At 45.9% G+C, this 18424-nt stretch overlaps 1 protein-coding gene across 1 annotated transcript in view; it reads right to left on the bottom strand.

The window, feature by feature from the left end:
- The window catches only part of TYR (tyrosinase), a 62213-nt gene extending 58279 nt beyond the window's left edge, over positions 1-3934 (bottom strand). Inside the window, exon 1 of the mRNA XM_066621694.1 lies at positions 3116-3934. Coding sequence (XP_066477791.1) covers positions 3116-3934 — 819 coding nt within the window. The remainder of the gene's footprint in view (positions 1-3115) is intronic.
- Between the last annotated feature and the right edge of the window lie 14490 nt (positions 3935-18424).

The raw sequence follows: 18424 nt of genomic DNA, 5'->3' as shown, positions 1-18424 counted from the left end.
TGCAACATTCTCTGGCAATAAAACAATGCTAACTGAACAGCTGGTTGCCCTGGGCATTCCTGAAACCTTTTCGGTTGCATTAAGGTATATGTTTAATTGATTCATTCCCAAAATCTTGGCTTTGAGGGGGAAAAAAAAAGTCTCTTCCTTTATTGCTTGCTGAAAGCTCATGCTGTGCTTCCATAGTTTGGTCATTCAGCACTCCTAACTTGATGGCTCCATCCAGTATAAGCACAGATATAGACTAACCCAAAGCATGCTTATTCAGAACAATGCCCCACTGGTTTGCATGGCTCTTACTTCCAGGTAAGTGTCCTTAAGATCATAGCCTTACAATACAATCCTATGCATGTCTACTCAGAAGTAAGCCCCACTGAGTTTAATGGAACTTACTCCCAGGTAAGTATCTTTAGGACTGCAACCTGACTGCAGGTATCCCAAAAGGTATCCCCAAAGCATGGCCTTTCCCAGTTTGAAGAGACACTAACAGTCTCAGGCAAAGAGGCAAAGAAGGAAGGCCCATAGCCAGGGAGACAGACCAGGGACAGACTGCACTTGCTCCCGGCGTGGAAGGGATTGTCACTCCCGGATAGGTCTTTTCAGCCACACTAGACGCTGTGCCAGAACCACCTTTCAGTTGCCAACAGACAAGTCCAGTGACAGTATGACTCTAAATGCCAGTTGCAGGAGAGCAACGGCAGGAGAAAGTTTGACTTCCTAGAGGTACCTAGTGGTTGGTTGGCAACCTTCAGTCTCGAAAGATTATGGTATAAGTCTATAGCATCCAAGTACTAACCAGGCCTGATCTTGCTTAGCTTCCGAGATCAGACAAGATCGGGCATGTGCAGGGTAGTAGTTGCTGCAGGTAGCTAGTGAGCCACTGTGAAAAACAGAATGCGGGACTAAATGTGTCTTTAAACCTGGTCCAGCAGGACTTTTCTTGCAGGACTTTTCTATCCTGCAGTGGTTTAACAAGAGGGGGGGGGGGCAAGAATGGTAAGTAGTGGAGGTGCTGTAATGTGCCATGTAAGTGGCCCCTCCCAGTGCCCATTGGAGCCATTCCGGACTGCAGCGGCAACACACAGGCACGCGCAGAACCAAATGGTGTCTCCCGTGTGTTTGGTCCTACAAGCGCTTGCGTATTGCTGTTGCTGCCTGGAATGGCTCCAGTGGTGAGTAGGAGGGGCCTCTTACACAGCGCATTGTGGTGCCTGCAGTACGTTTTGGCCCCCCCTCTAGCTATGCTACAGGTATCCTGTTAGATCTTTTTATCTTTACAAGACAGAGAATCTTGCACAACTGCCCCAAGATTATACAGCAAGCTTCATGGTTGTGTGGAGATTCAAACTCGAGCCTCCCTACTTCTAGTCTGACCCTCTAATGCAGTGATTTTCAACTTTTTTCAGTTCACGGCACACCTGAGAAGGCACTAAAATTATCAAGGCACACTATCAGTTTTTTGACAATTGACAAGGCACGCCTCACTGCTGTTGAGAGCACATAAGAACATAAGCAGAGCCCCACTGGATCAGGTCAAAGACCCATCTAGTCCAGCTTCGGGTATCTTACAGTGGCTCACCAAATGCTTAAGGGAGCACACAAGACAACAAGATAAAACCTGCGCCCAGGTACCCTCCCATGCATCTGGCATTCTGAGGTAGCCTACTTCTAAAATCAGGAGCTTGCACATACCTATCATGACTTGTAATCCGTGGTGAACCTTTCCTGCAGAAATTTGTCCAATCCCCTCTTAAAGGCATCTAGGCAAGATACCAACACCACTTCCTGTGGCAAGGAGATCCACAGACCAACAACAATAACAACAGGTATTTATATACCGCCTTTCTTGGTCTTTATTCAAGACTCCATTCAAGGCGGTTTACATAGGCAGGCTTATCCAAATCCCTTATTAAATAGGGATTTTTACAATTGAAAGAAGGTTCTTTCTTTCAAGAACCACAACATTCAGATGTTTCTTTCTTGATCTGGTCGCACATTCTGGCCTCCATCCTCCCACGCTCAGAGCAGATGGAATAGCTCCGCTTCAGCTTGTCAGCTGCTTCAAGGTCGCACGGTGCCGGTGGCCTCGAACTGGCGACCTTGTGGGTGTTATCTTCAGGGAGACGGAGGCTCTACCCTCTAGACCAGACCTCCTGCCCTGAGTAAAGAAATATTACTGAGTAAAGTAATTACGCTGAGTAATTACTCAGTAAATTACGCTGAGTAAAGAAATATTTTCTTTTGTCTGTCCTAACTCTCCCAACACTCAATTTTAGTGGATGTCCCCTGGCTCTGGTGTTGTGTGAGAGTGTAAAGAGCATCTTTCTAAACCCCCCAATGGCCCTACTAATAAGTGAGCGCCCCCCAAAGTCCCACAGCACACCTATGGAACCTTCATTGAAAATCACTGCTCATATACCATGCTGTCTACCACAGATAGAAGCATCTCTTTTATGGAACTTTTTTCTTATGTCCAGTCACCTGTCACCCACACTAAGGGCTTTTAGCAACCAGGTAAAAACTCTGCTGTTGCCTCTTTAGACTTTTGGCATTGTCTAAGTAGTAAACTGTCTGATTAATTGACTTTGCTGTGAATTCTAATCTGCCGGTGGTTTGTGTTTAGATAAAATTTAGTACTGACAGTTATTATTATATTGGATTGCATTTTAAATATGTTAGAAGCCATCCTGAGAATTATGGTTAGAGAAAAGGGGGAGAAACTAAATATTCTCAAGCCAGCTGCCTGTTTGAGATTCTCAGCTATGACGGCAAATATACAAACACCTGGAGCAGGAAAATCACAGATATTCACAGTATCTCTGTAGAAAAGCAGATTAGAAACACAGTGCAATTCTGCGATCATACACCAGCCCAAAGCCTGTTGTAGGTATTACTGCATGCAACTTCACAGAATTACTGCTGAAAGACTAAAGGTCTATCTGTTGTAGCATCCTGCTTCCCCCAGTGGCCAACCAGATGCAACCAGAAGTTCAAGGCACTGGCCATCCCCCACTGTTGCTCCCCGACAGCTAGTATTCATGGGTTTAATGCATTTCCACATTACCATCATGTGTAACAGCCAGTGATAGCCCACTCCACACTTGCCTGTGCCTACCTGCCAAGAAGCAAAGAAAGAGGCAGGGCTGAGCAAGTTTGGGTTTGTAGGGTGCCTGCCTCCCATGTACTCATCTGTACAGACGTCACAGCTTTCAGCATCTCGCCAGTCCCAGTACGGGATGGTGAAGTTATCATTCCCAGTGAGCTTCCGGATGCCATGCTCCCACATAAGCAAGAAGACCCGATGCCAGGGGAGGAAGCCTGGTGCCTCGTGGGCAAAGTCGATATCCCGCCATACGTTGGTGCCACCAAGCAGAGTGTCCCGAGAGACGTAATAGTGCATCCAGACAAAAAGGTCATAATTGTTGATGTCTTGGAACATGGGAGTCGAGCCGTTGTTCATTTGAGCATACGTGCCGGTGGCAATGACAAAGTCCCGGCTAGTTGTGTGCTTGGCCAAGTTGAGGTAGGCAAGGAACTGGTACTTTTCTCTGGCACTCAGATGGAAGATGTCTCTCCTCACCCGCAGCCGTCTCTCAGTACAGTTCGGGCCTGCAAAGTTGAACTTGCAATCGCCGCAGTTGAATCCCATGAAGTTTCTGGAACATTGGCACGTCCTGTTGTAGAACACAGAGGGCCAGTCCTCCCGGTCATCCACTCCAGAGAAGGGGAACTGAGGCCCAAAAGGAGCATCTGAAAGAAGGATCTCTCTGCAGGAACCCCTACCAGAAAGCTCTCCACAGGGGGAGCCATCTCCAGGCCAAGGTGGGCAGCACTCCTTGCTCAGCAAACTGGCTGAGTTGGCACATGCCCGGGGGAACTGGCTAGAGCTCAGAGGGAGAATCCCAAGGAGGAATCCTATGGAAAAAAGGAACATCCTACTGCAGCAGCTGGGAATTCACAGCCCACCAGTGAGCAAGTTCTGCTCCCTATCACTGCACTTAGGAGGAAAGACCTTCCTGTCCTCCAGTGGGAAAAATTTCCCTACACAATTCTTGCCTGTACATCATTTGGCTTCCCTGTCATTTCCCATCCCTTCCACAACACAACAGAATTTTCTGTTAATCTGATTATCACATGTTCTGGGTTACGTCCAAGTAAGCATTGCCCCCCTTCCTCTTTGGCTCCAGTCATACAGAGACTTACTATAAACCCCGTCTTCTGCTGAGCACATGATCGTTTTTGATTTGCCGGTCGGGAGGGGTGCAATTCCTGGTCTCACACACAGGAATTTGGATAGTTGGCATAATGGCTTGTTGGGTTTATATGCTGAAGAATAAGGACTGATGGTTGAAGAGTACCATGGGAAAAAAATTGTACAAGTCAAGTTAAGCCTGTTAAGTGAAATGAATGCTCTAAATCTGAAAGCTGAGAAGGTTGGTCCATTTTTCTCTTTAGAGATATTTAAGGTGCATTTCTATGCAGAAAGTCTTGCATGAAATTATGCTGTGAAAACAGGGCCAAACTGAGACATGCTTCCTTCCTCTGTGTCTGCATTTGAAACTGTCATCATAGATCTTCAGGTTTGCAAGTGACAGCCCAATCCTATCCACACTTTCCTGGGAGTTAGCCCCATTCTACTGTTTTTAGTAATTATGCCCTTTAAAATACAGTATTGTTATTGTTTTAATTGTCACTGTAAGCCACCCTGGGTATGTTTCAAATTGAAGAGCAGGGTATTAAATGTTTAAAATAAATATGTGCATTATTAATTAATTAATACACAGTGCAGTCCTATGCATTGCATACTCAAAAGCAAGTCCCACTGAGGTCAATGGAAGTTAGGTGTGCATAGGATTGCAGGTCCAAGTTTCTATCCCATTTTATGAGGTTTATGAGTGAAAATTCCACATATGACAAGATTGTATACAGCCTGTCATTCCGGACCCGAAAGAAAAAAAGCTGCATTATGGAAATAGCCATCCTCACATTTTGCCCAACCAATTCCTTATGTACATCCAGCCTCCACTATAGTGGCCGGCTACCTCTTTTGATCTACAGTATACCCCATCCAAAGCCATCCTAATTTAGCCACAATTATTCGTCTGTGACACTGACAGACGTCTGTGACACTGGCAGAAGTGGCACTGATGAAAGGGTGACCTGTGATAATTGGGCTCTCCCATATCTTGAAAATACCATCAAGATTTCAATATTTTTCTTCTATCATTTGCAGGTAATGAGTTTCTATGTGGGAACAATTAGGTATTTCTGGCCATCATCTACTTAATGACATAATCTCCTGCTTAATGATGTCACTTCTGGCCACAGCAGGTGCTGTGGAAGCTATTCAGCCCACTCTTATGAAATGAGTTTGACACCCTCGTTTTAATCTCCCTGGGGCATTTGGTGGGCCGCTGTGAGATACAGGAAGCTGTACTAGATGGGCCTATGGCCTGATCCAGCGCGGCTGTTCTTATGTTATGTTCTTAAGGCATTAGCTCAATATGTTACAAGTGGAGAGTGTCATTCAGGGAACCCAAAAGGCAAAGGAGATTTTCACACTATCTCAAAATAACTCTTGTCAAAGAGTTATTTTACTCTGCTTTGTTTTATCAGTGCCCCTGAAGAAGCATATCCACTCAAAATGATATGTAATGCTTGAAAATGCTTTAGTTTCACATATTAGGCAGACACACACCCACTTTTGCCATCACAAATAGAACCAGCTGGCAGCTGCAGTCAATCACACATCCCTGACAAGTGTATGCAAAGCTATGTCTATGGCATTTGCACTTGACTGTTTTGAGTTGTATGCTTAAAGTGCGCATCTAAAAATATAGTATGTGTAGTGGCCCACATAGTAGTCAGTCTCAAGGTTTGCATGTACCATCCAAATAAATGGGCTTGGGTTTGAACTTGGGGGGACAAAGACGGCTTATTACAGCTGCCATGAAGGGAGGAGAAGACCCCCCCCCCCAATAGGGGAAAGGCTATAATGGTAGACCCTGTGCTTTACATACAGAAGATCCTGACTTCAGTGTCTGGTACCTGGAAGCAGGGCTGGGAAAGTTTCTTGTTGAAACTCTGGAGAGCTGCTGCCAGTCTGTGTAGAGTAGACAATGCTGAGCTAATTGGACCAAGGGTCTGACTCAGTCCAAAGCAGCTTCATAAGTCAAGCACCCTGCTTTGGAGGAAGCATTACACTGAATTTGCAAAAGGCTCCCTGGAAAACAAAAGAGTGACAAGTCACCAGTTACAGCATCCTTTAGGAAGTGAACTATTTGCTTGAAAAGTGTTGCCTTTTTTGCTGGAATCAGGGGGACATCATATGATCCTGCTGTGAAGCACGAGGAGCTTTAATCCTCTTGGCTTTGGGAAACGCAGACACATTATCACAGGGTCTCTGTGCCTGCCTTGGGCTCCTGGAGATATTTTGTGCTCTCTCTCTCTCCCTCTCCCCCCCTTCTCTCTGCTTTTTCTTTTTCCCCCACTTTCACATTGATTCTGACTACAGACAGTTCTATTTCCTACCCTGGTTCATTTTGCATGCTAGTTTTAAGAGCCAGACAGTTTGAAATGGCTTTTGTGAAGTTCCTGATGTAAATGAAAGAAGGGTCAGTTCCCGTCTCATCTGGGGGAAAAATATGCCCAGTCAGCAACAAGGCAGGGGAAAAGATGCAGGATGCTGTTCTGTAGAGAAGGAGAATGACAAACAGAGGCTCTGATCCAGTGCTGGGCATCCTGAGACACATCTCTGCACTGGATCCCACTTGGCACACCCTGTTTGTCCCTGGATGGAGCACTGGGCCATCAGTCAAGAGCCAGGATGGTGTCCTGACTTAAACCAGGAAGATCCATGTTCAAATCCCAGCTTAGCAATGAAGCTTCCTGGGTGACGTTATGGGAGGCACTCTCAGCCTCGCCTACCTTACAGGGAGGACAGTGAGAACTAAGGGAGGGGAGGAACTAGGTACTGCACCCTACTGTCCTTGGAAGAAGGGCAATATATAAATGTGGAAAATCAAATGAATAATAAAAATTGGTAGCAAAGGTTCAGCCTGACGGGTGGGCCATGTAGTGGGTGTGGCCCTTGGCCAGTGACCTAGCTGAGTTCTGATGCCACCCTTTCCCTTAATGTTTATGAGCTGAAGTAGAAATTCAACAGGGGAAGCTTACCCACCTTATTTGCATGTGGGACAGTCCTCACTTCAATCCAGGTGCTCTGGCTACTACTGTGAGTGTCTTTCAAAGTCACAGTAGATTTGATGCAAATAGTCCCCACATAGTCCTGGTTTTCTAGGCAACTAGGAAAACTTGGCAGGCTTCTGTGAAGGTTGTGATGGGACAGGAAGTAAAGGCCATTTCCTGGGTCAACAAAACCAAAGGCTTTATGCGGTGATGCCACCCCTGGCTTTAAATGACATTGCCAGCCACTCAGAATCAGTCAGTCCTTCAGCTTCAATTTCATTGATCCTTGGTGCCAGCCTCTCCCCCCAAACAATCTCTTGCCATGTTGCCACTTTCTGTTTGGAAATGTCTTTAATGGTATCAACTGTAGGAAGGCAGACACTCACACATGTAAATCTATGCCATCATTTGTTTCACCATACGAGAACCAGCGGTGTGTAGCAGTTCTGAAAGGCCCAGCTTCACCTTCAGCTTAGACCTGGAAGGCCCAGCTTCGAATCCCAGCTCGGTTGTGAAGCTTCCTGGGTGACTTGGGCCAGTCACTATCTCTGAGCCTAGTCCACCTCACAGGGTTGTTGTGAGGAACACAGGAGTGAGCAAGGTGTATACCACTTTGAGCTCCTTGGAGGAAGGCTGGTATAAAAATGTGAAAAGAATTAAAATAACCCCAGGTAGGCTGCACCTCACTTCCATCCTCAGCTTCTTGGAGAGAGCAGGCTATAAAAATGTGAAGATTAAAAACCATCACTTGTTTTTTTTCTGCCCACCACCCAGCTGTTCAAAGGCATCAGAGTAGCCTATTTAATTCCCAGCCTAACTTCCTTTTCTTAATTTTTTGCACCTGAAAAAGAAGTAGCCCGGATTCTGCTGGAGTTCTGAAAATTGATTAATTGATCACTTAATCAGTTCAAGCAGCCTGGTTAATCAGGCAAAAAACAACTTTAATTTGTAGGCAGGCCTATTTATAATATTACTGTGTGTTATGAGCAGTAGAAGCTGAATGTTAAGACTCCACTTCATAAGAAAGTCAAGTGACCAATATAACCCCTACACTTCTCTAAGCTCGGCCTCTTTTTTTAAAGTGGAAGAATCATTTGCCATTTGATTTGATGCAGAACTCAAAGCACCTTAACTCACCTTTGGAGACTAACAAAAGCTGGAAGACCCAGCTGGATTTAGAAGAGGAGGCCTCTGGCCAGGCTGCCTGACATGTCTGCAAGGAGCAGAGCATCTGTCAGAATGCCCTAAAAAAATCATCAGCATTTCCCACAAGAACAGCATGTCTAATGTGTTGCAAGAAGCACATCTGATGTCTTGATTGATGTGGCTGCAGGTGTGCTTAATCATGATGGGGCTCCTCAACCTCTGCTCGGAAATTCAACAGGAGGATTTGACAGGAGCCTCCGAAGCAGAGAATTAGGTGGCTAAATTCCTCCAGCATTCCCCCCAAAAAGCATGGAAGCATCCTAATGGCAGCTTACTTGGAAGTACTGTGCATACTTACCCAGGAGTAGGCCCCACAGGGTGCACATCACAATACTCCGTGTTCAAAGCACAATAGGCCATCAAAGAGAGTCTGGTCCAACAAGAAGCTGACAGAACATACCAAGATTCAGGTCTACAGAGCTTGCGTCCTGAGTACACTTCTGTACTGCAGCGAGTCATGGACTCTTCACTCACAACAGGAGAGGAAACTGAACGCTTTCCACATGCGCTGCCACCGGCACATTCTCGGCATCACCTGGCAGGACAAAGTTCCAAAAAACACAGTCCTGGAACGAGCTGGAATCCCTAGCATGTATGCACTGCTGAAACAGAGATGCCTGCGTTGGCTCGGTCATGTTGTGAAAATGGATGATGGCCAAATCCCAAAGGATCTCCTCTATGGAGAACTTGAGCAAGGAAAGCGCCCTACAGGTAGACCACAGCTGCGATACAAGGACATCTGCAAGAGGGATCTGAAGGCCTTAGGGATGGACCTCAACAAGTGGGAAACCCTGGCCTCTGAGCAGCCCGCTTGGAGGCAGGCTGTGCAGCATGGCCTTTCCCAGTTTGAAGAGACACTTGGCCAACAGTCTGAGGCAAAGAAGGAAGGCCCATAGCCAGGGAGACAGACCAGGGACAGACTGCACTTGCTCCCGGTGTGGAAGGGATTGTCACTCCCGAATTGGCCTTTTCAGCCACACTAGACGCTGTTCCAGAACCACCATTCAGAGCATGATACCATAATCTTTCAAGACTGAAGGCTGCCAACAACAGACACCAGTGCCACATTCATGCCACATTACATTATTTCCCCCTTGACAAGAAAGTCATTCACTGGGTTAAGGAAAATTATCTCTCTCCCTTTCACTCTCCCTATTGTCCATAAAGAAGAGCATCTAGTGTGGGAGGGAGGAGGGATTCTGAAGTTACCTCTAATATTGTTGAAGTATGTTAACCCAGGTGACCCATACCGCACTGTCAGGCTGAGTGATGGGAGGTTAATAGGGTTTTTTGAATGCTAAATAATGCATGCCCTTTTTCATCTCTTATAGGCTGAGTGGTTCACATTAATGGATATGTGAGCAACACTGGTACAATTCTTTGCTCTACCTTTTCTTCCTGCTCCCATAAAAACAGGAACTGGAAGAGGACCAGAACATAATAAAAACAGGAGGTAGCAAAACAATGTGTTGGACTCACCCCTGAAGCAGCCCCGAAAGATACTTGATAGTGAGGAAGCAGGAGATGCGCTAACATTAGATATTGCCTTGGTGACGGGAAGCAGGGGTGGGCCAGAGCGAATGAGAGAATACCTTATTTGCAAGAGGTTTCAAGTATAGCCCCTTATCAGGGGCTGGATCTGTGGGAGGGGAAATTCTTCTCTGGCTCAGATTAAAATCCAAGTCAGAGAAGAAATTGTGCATTGTATTCAGTGGTGTAGCTAGAGCGGGTGCAAAGCACTAAGTTTTGCAGGGAGCTTCACTGCAGCATGGAAGGGAACCCTCCCCCTCAGAGCCATTCCAGGTGGGGAGGGACAAAATGGAGGCATATGGTCTGGAAGGGCTCTGAAGGGGAGGGGCCCTGTTATATAGTGGCTCTCATAATAATTCCAGTTGCTCAGACTGTATCCCATCCTCGTTGCCAGTGTTATATAGTGGGTCTCACGCATCAGTAGACTTGATTAAAAGTTCCATCATAGTTTATTCCTACTCCAAATGAGTTAAAATCACACACCCACATACACAAATACCCCAGATATATATACAACTCCAACAAGCCTACATCCCTCTTGATTGGACAGCCAATCACATATAACCTGTTGCTTTTCCCACAGGTGATAATACTCACATACATAACAGGCCCCTTGCATGCTGTGTGATGTTTCCTGCAAAACCTAGTGCTTTGCACCCCCTCTAGCTATGCCACTGATTACAATGCCTGCTGCTTTTTTGTAGTCAGCATTACAAACTCCTGTTTTCTAAGCTCAGAAATTCCAGATGCAGTCCTCATTCCAGATGCCCTCCCCATTCGTGCACTCCCTGTGTTATTTAACCAGGACCCACCTCACCTGATTTCTGTGTAATCTGGAACTAAAAACACTGTTCATGTCTAGTTTGGCAACTCAGAACATAAGAAGAGCCCCGCTGGATCAGGCCAAAGGCCCATCTGGTCCAGCCTCCTGTATCTCACAGTGGCCCACCCAACTTCGTAATGGGATAGGAACCTACCAGTAAGATGTAAAAAAGAAGATATTATCAAGACTGTTTCAGCAAACACTTTACCCACAATTCCATGGATTTTCAACTCTGTGTATTTGAGGCTGTAGCTCAGTGTTAGAGGTCCCAGGTTCAACATCCCCTACCCCTAGCATTTCTAGGTAGGGCAGGGAAAGAAACCTAGTCTGAAACTCACACAAACTGTTGCCAGTCCATGCCTTCACTACTGGGCTAGATGGACTAACAGTGTAATCCCATGCAAGTCTATTCAGAAGCTAGTGCCTTTGAGTCCAGCGAGACATACTCCCAGGTAAGTGTGTATACTAGGATTGCTGTCCACTGTAATGCATGGTATTTTCTGTTTATGATCTTGTATTCTGTTCATCTCCATGCTTACATATCAATATGTAAATAGGCTACGTCAGAATGCCAGATGCAAGGGAGGGCACCAGGATGCAGGTCTCTTGTTGTCTTGTGTGCTTCCTGAGGCATTTAGTGGGCCACTGTGAGATATAGGAAGCTGGACTAGATGGGCCTATGGCCTGATCTAGCGGGGCTGTTCTTATGTTCTTATATGCCAGGGGTGTCCAAAGTTTTTGGCAGGAGGGCCACATCATCTCTCTGGCACTGTGTCAGGGGCCAGGGGAAAAAAAATTAATTTACATTTAAAATTTGAATAAATTTACATAAGTTTACATAAATGAATATACTAGAGGTGGAACTTATATGAATGAATGAAGGTCTTGCAATAGCTCAAGGCCTATAAAAGGCCTTGCACAAAGCAAGGCTGGCCTTTCCTTTGCTGCCACTACTGCATCACAGACGTGAAACAGCAAGCAATGGAGGAAGCCCTCATCCCACAGCTCACGCAAGAGGTCAAACAGTCGTCCTCATGCTGAGAGCAGTTGCTTCGGGCCAGTGCGGGCTCCAACAAATCTCTGAAGGGCCAGAGGCTCATTGGAAACTGGGGGCTCCCTGAGGGCTGCATTGAGAGGCCTCGAGGGCAGCATGTGGCCCCAGGGTTTGGGCACCCCTGTTATATGCTGATTGATGTAATGTCTGTATTACACTCACATGGGCACTCAAAAGATGCCAGCTCCATTCCCCCCCCCCCTTAAGTGCTCAGATGCACTTTTGCAATGCTTTTTTGCAGAGCTTTGTTAGATGATACCTTATTGCTTTGGCACTGAAACACAAAGACAGAATTTGATTCAGCAGTGATAGCAACTAGTCTTCAGTGTGCCTGTTTCAAAAGCTTATCAAGCTGATCATATCGATGGTCTTGATTAGCATAAAACTCAGTAAAAGCATTTGCTGGAGAGTGGGATCCCCAATTATTAAGCTACTCAAAGTGATGCAAATGTATGCCTTCATTTATATGCCTTTAGATTAGGAAGTGGAAAATGTAGGACATACTTTTAAAAAAAATCTATGCATTTTATGCCTCCTGCAAGGAGACTGTATTTGGCCTGCATGTTGAATTTCATCATGCAAATAAAATGCTGTCTTTCCAAGAAAAACGGAAGTGTTCAGCTTCTCAGGGGTATAAGAGTTCTCAGGTTCAGCTGAGTTCTCAGGTTCAGCTTCTCAGGGTTCAGCTCCTCAGCTTCTCAAAGGGACAGAGAGCATGCCTTTCTATCAACAAAATGTTCTCGAAAATTGGGGGTGTGGGGTGTGCAGAGAATCTACCAACCAACACAGCCCTTATTGGGGAATTCATATAATCAGGTTTGTTCATGGTATGCCACCAGGTGCTGCAACACACAGTGCAAGTGTGATTGCCTTGTGCAAGTGTGATTGCAAGTGTGATGAGGGCCCCCCCCCACTTGTGATTGGTGCAAGTTCAGGCCGCAGTGGTTTGCCAAACCTAAGGATGTCTCCTGCTGCCCAGAGTGGCTCCAATGGAGAGCGCGAAGTTGGTTTTGGTGCCTGTGGTACTTACTGTTTTGCTCCCTCTCGAGCTATGCGACTGCAATTAATTGATAACAATTTCTAACTACTAAGTACTAACAAAAAGAAGCACTTCACACGGTACATCATTGGCTATGGGTATTGCGTCCAGTTCTCACCGCCACATCTCAAAAAGGGTATAGTGGAAATGGAAAAGTTGCAGAAGAGAGCAACCAAAATGATTACTGGTCTGAGGCACCTTCCCTATGAGGAAAGGCTACATCGTTTGGGGCTCTGACCAGAACAGGCGACCAGAACTGGACACAATACTCCAGGTGTGGCCTTACCATCGATTTGTACAAGGGCATTATAATATTATATTATTATGTATAGTGATAGATAACTATATATTAGTTATCTAATATATTAGATATATTAATATCTCAATACCTTTTCTAATGATCCCAAGCATTGAATTAGCCTTCTTTACTGCCACCGCACATTGGGTCGACACTTTCATCGACCTGTCCACCACCACCCCAAGATCTCTCTCCTGAACTGTCACAGACAGCTCAGAACCCATTAGCCTATATGTGAAGTTTTAGTTTTTTGCCCCAATGTGCATGACTTTACACTTACTTACATTGAAAAGCATCTGTCATTTTGCTGCCCCTTCTGCCAGTTTGGAGAGATCCTTCTGGAGCTCCTCACAATCTCTTCTTGTCTTCACCACTCGGTAAAGTTTGGTGTCGTCTGCAAACTTAGCCACCTCACTGCTCACCCCTGTCTCCAGGTCATTTATGAAGAGGAACAAAACACCTCTAGCTATGGAGCTCAGTGCCCGAAGTTGTGGGATGGGCACTAAGATGGTTTTAAAAGGGACCTAGGGGACAAATGCATGGAGAATAGGGTTGGCTATTTGCCCTTAAAACTAACTGGAAACTCCATGTTCAGGATGCTTCTCAATACCTGATATTGGGGGCAAACAACAGCAGAAAGCTATTTTTTTACCCCAGTAGGCTAGTGGTTGGCTGCTGTTGGATGATGGATACTGGGCAAGATGGAGATTAACTCTGGTCCAGTGGGGTCGTCTTATGTTTTTAATGGGGCTTATACCCAGTTAGTTTGCAGAAGACTTTGGCCTTATCATCTTTGCTGTTACAGCACAATCTCCATTTTGTTTAATGCACTTACTCCCAGATAACTGTGCTTAGGACTGCAGCCTTAATTTTCATACAAAGAAACCAGCTTTGGTAACTGTGCCCCTCCCTCCTGAGAATTAACTAACGTCCAGAAGTTGTGAATTGTAATAGGTGGTGGTGTTTATGCCACCCATTTTTTTTGGCCATGAGGTGGTCTTTTCTTGCTGCTCTCCTTTTCCTACCATTGGCGATCGGCTCTGCTCTTGTGTGGGCACAGGTTTCAGAACTTCCTAGACACCTACGAGCTTTTGCCAAAAATAAGATGCCATCACTTGTTGCCTAGGTTGTTGCCTAGGTGACAGGAGGACTGGGTGCGCTGCTAACCTTAGTGCAACGAGCCTGCTAACTTCTCTTAACTAGCTTTAGTACATTTGTCTGCTGTCAAGGCAAGAAAACCAGGGTGAGCCAGGGAGAAAACCAGGAGAGCCAGGGTGGTGTGGTGGTTTGGGAGATGGACTTAGACCTGGAAGATCTGGGTTCATATCCCCCCTCAGCCATGAAGCTTCCTGGATGACCTTGGGCCAGTCACTTTCTCTCAGCTTGTCTACCTCACAGCGTTGTTGTGAGGACAAAAGGAGGGGAGCTGCTGTGTACACTGCCCTGAGCATTTTGGAGGAAGGGTGGTGTGAAAAATAAATAAAGCCCTTCTGTATATCAGCCACCTTCTCCTTGTCCTTCAACCATGATGGTTCAGAGACACCTATAAATGTTGATAACTTCCATTGACCGGACATATCTCAAAGACCAAAGCCAAAGCCTTTTAGGTTTGGCACTGAAATTCTGCAAATGACATTTGTAATGAATGGCAGGGTTCCTTTGAGAGAGAAATATTGGAGAGTTTTCCAAGTCACACAGGTTTTTATAGGACAAGTGAAATATCTTGGGAGGGGGCGGGAGTGGTGGTTTGACAAACTTTATTAAATGCCCAATTGTAGGATACTTTTCTTGGGCTTGGATTTGGGGTGAGGGGAAAAAAGATCCAGGGGCCAAGGGCTCATGCATCCCTGAAGGCCAACCCCTAAAGCCCAGTACTCACCTGTATGTGGGGTAGCCCTGATGCAACTGGTTGAACATGTCCCTTTTTAGTTATACTCTGCATTCAGAATCACAACCCAGGTGTGACTGGATGTTGGAGAGAGTAGAGCCTGTGCAAATTTTCTGCAAGTACTTCCTCAGTCCCCTCCTGGCATGTGGGGTTGCTCTCTCTAGACCAGGGGTGTCCAAAGTTTTTGGCAGGAGGGCCACATCATCTCTCTGACACTGTGTCAGGGGACAGGAGAAAAAAAGAATTAATTTACATTTAAAATTTGAATAAATTTAAATACATTTACAAAAAATGAATATATTAAAGGTGAACTTATATGAATGAATGAAGGTCTTGCAATAGCTCAAGGCCTATAAAAGGCCTTGCACAAAGCAAGGCTGGCCTTTCCTTTGCTGCTGCTACTGCATCACAGATGTGAAACAACAAGCAGTGGAGGGAGCCCTCATCCCACAGCTCACTCGAGAGGTCAAACAGTTGCCCTCATGCTGAGAGCAGTTGCTTCAGGCCAGTGTGGGCTCCAACAAATCTCTGGAGGGCCAGCGGCTTACTGGAGACTGGGGGCTCCCTGAGGGCCGTATTGAGAGGCCTTGGGGGCCGCAAGTGGCCCCAGGGCCGGGTTTTGGGCACCCCTGCTCTAGACACTGCAAATGCAGCAGCCATAGTTGTGGCATTGGCCGGGGGGAGGTTTCTTGGAAATCTCCCACCCATACCTTGACCAGAGTCAAACATGGTTATTTTCAGCAAGAGATTCACCTCGCTTGCCCTTGTATGTGCTACTCATCAGCCTAGGAGAGGGGGGAAAAGGGGGTAATTTGTACCCAGGCCCAGGATCAAAAGGGGGGGCCCAGGAGCCAAAGGAGGGGGCCCAGAAATTTCCTGGGATCTTACATTTTCCTATCTACTCAGACATGTTGTCCGTATCGGATGCTGGGGACACTACCATGACTGGGGATACTGGGGACACTACTGATGCCACATCAGTTGACTTGTCTCCAAAGACTTTTCCAGCTGTCTCTACCCACCCCACACCCTTCTTCACCCCTCCCTGCCCCTATTCTGCTCACCAGTCACCACCCTCCCCTGCTCTGTTCCACCCCTCCCCCTTTGCAAAGTGGCCCAAAAGAAACTTTGTACCCCCTGGTAAAATTCCTCTCAGAGGCCCTGACTCATGTACATAGGACTGGGAGTGAGAGAGAGAGGACATCTACCCCTCCTCCAGTGACAAAAGCTTGCTTGTCTGGGGCAAGCTTTCTCTGAGTGTAACCCATTCACTTTCTCCCACAGGACTCCCACAGCAGGAGTCAATACAAAATAAGCCTGCACCTATTTGCACAGCCCCAACTCCTTATCTGCATCACCTTATCTTGGATTCTGTTTTTTGGTCATACAAGATTGTAGCAGAACATTGAGACACCAGGACAGAGTCCTGGGGGCAGGTTTTACAGAGATTGTTGGCATCCTTCAGTCTTGAAAGACTATGGTGTCACGCTCTGAATGGTGGTTCTGGAACAGAGTGTCCTCTCCAGTGCGCGAAGCCTGGGTAAAGCAGGTATGGAGGTTTTACAGATATGAAAGCAAATCTCCCGTGTGGTTTAGCAGTAGGAAATAAACTCAGCGCGCTGATCTATCTCTCTAGGATGGTTTTGATATCAGCCCAGTTACAGGGCCACCCATCTGCGAAATCTTAAAATGATCCGATCATCTCAAAGACGAGGGGAGATACATTTCTCATTAAAAGACTGAGGTGGTCTTTCAACCAATAAGAGCTTGGATATGGTGAGACAATATTGAAGCTGGCATGGTAAACCCTTTGGGTTTGGCAGGCAGGCGTGTGGGTTGCTCCAGAAGCCATGAGAAGTGTGTCCAGAGAAATCTCCTGTGTATTAGCAAGGAAGGAAGCCTTGACTAGGCATTATTGGCAGGTTTTAGAATCTCCCTTCAGCAACGTATCAATAGCAACCATGCGATTATACCTGACTGCAGATCAGTTTATTTATACTCGGTTTGCCTCTTTTTCTTTACCTCCCAGCTCCTCGTGTAAGTGTCACTGCTTCTTCCTCAGATTTACAGTTTGCAGCAGGGATGACAGTGAAGTAAGAGAATGTAGGCCAATTTACACATAATACTTCTCCTATACCTATAAGTATTTATTTAGTTATTTAGTTATTTATCCCAGTATCTCTCTCTCCCTCTCTCCCCCCAATAATTTTCTTGTTCAATTGGGTCATCTTGGCTAATAACAACAGCAACAACAACTTTATTTTTATCCCGCCTTTCTCCCCGAAGGGACTCAAGGCAGCTTACAACAGATTAAAAAACATAATTTAAAACAAATAAAAACATATTAACACATATCATAAAAAACAGCAGTCAGATAAAAAATAGGTAAAAATAGCAGCAGCAAATCATAAAAGAATCAGGCCTGTAAAAAATATTAAAAGATGTTAAAAAGATGTTAAAAAGGCCGAGAACTCAGAAGGCTTGTTTAAACAGAAGGGTCTTCAGGCCTCGCTGAAAGGTCTCAAGAGAGGGAGCCATTCTTAAGTCAAGGGGAAGGGAGTTCCATAGCGTTGGTGCCACTACTGAGAAGGCCCTATTTCTTGCCGCCGCCCCACGTACCTCCCTAGGCGGCGGCACTTGTAAAAAGGCCTTCTCTGATGACCTAAGAGGACGAGCTGGATTGTATGGGACTGGGCGATCTCTAAGATACCCTGGCCCAGAGCAGTATAGGGCTTTAAAAGTCAAAACCAGCACCTTGAATTGGGCTAGTAGCCTGCATTCCACAGTGGCCAATTTAGATGCTTTCAGGAAGCTCGAGTAGGGCATGAAAGCAAGGGTTCTCCTCCAGTCGAATTCTGCCTCTTCTGCATGGAGGATAGGGATTGAAGGTACTATGGCACCATGAGCCTTGGGTCCTTGAGTTCTTGGGTTCATCAGGTTGCTCATGGAGGATTCATATATAGGGTTCATCAAACTGAGGGTTTATCATGAGCTTTGATGAACCCTCAACTTGAGGGTTCATCAGAGCTCATAGCCATGAGTAGATGTATCTTCTGTAAATGTGTCTAATGGCCCAATCCTATCCCCAACCATGTTCAGCCATAGAGGCATGATGATGGAACATGTGCTGCGTGCTATGGTGGGGAAGAGATCAGTCAGCCAGTGAGAGGTAAGTAAAAATATTTTCATGTTTTTGTATCACTCGTAAAAAAAAAAATTAAATATATAAAAAAATTAAAAAAATACTTACCTCTCGGTCAGTGGTGTAGCTAGAGGGGGTGCAAAACACTAAGTTTTGCATGACACCTCACTATAGTGTGCAAGAGGTCTCTCTCCCTCCCTTTTGGAGCCATTCCAGGTAACTAGAGCAAAATGCTCTGGTGTTTTCCACCCCCTCT

This window comes from Tiliqua scincoides, chromosome 3 (assembly GCF_035046505.1).
Source record: "Tiliqua scincoides isolate rTilSci1 chromosome 3, rTilSci1.hap2, whole genome shotgun sequence".
Lineage (NCBI taxonomy): Eukaryota > Metazoa > Chordata > Lepidosauria > Squamata > Scincidae > Tiliqua > Tiliqua scincoides.
Note: the sequence above shows the minus strand (reverse complement) of the source record. Positions and strands in the feature narration are given on the sequence as shown.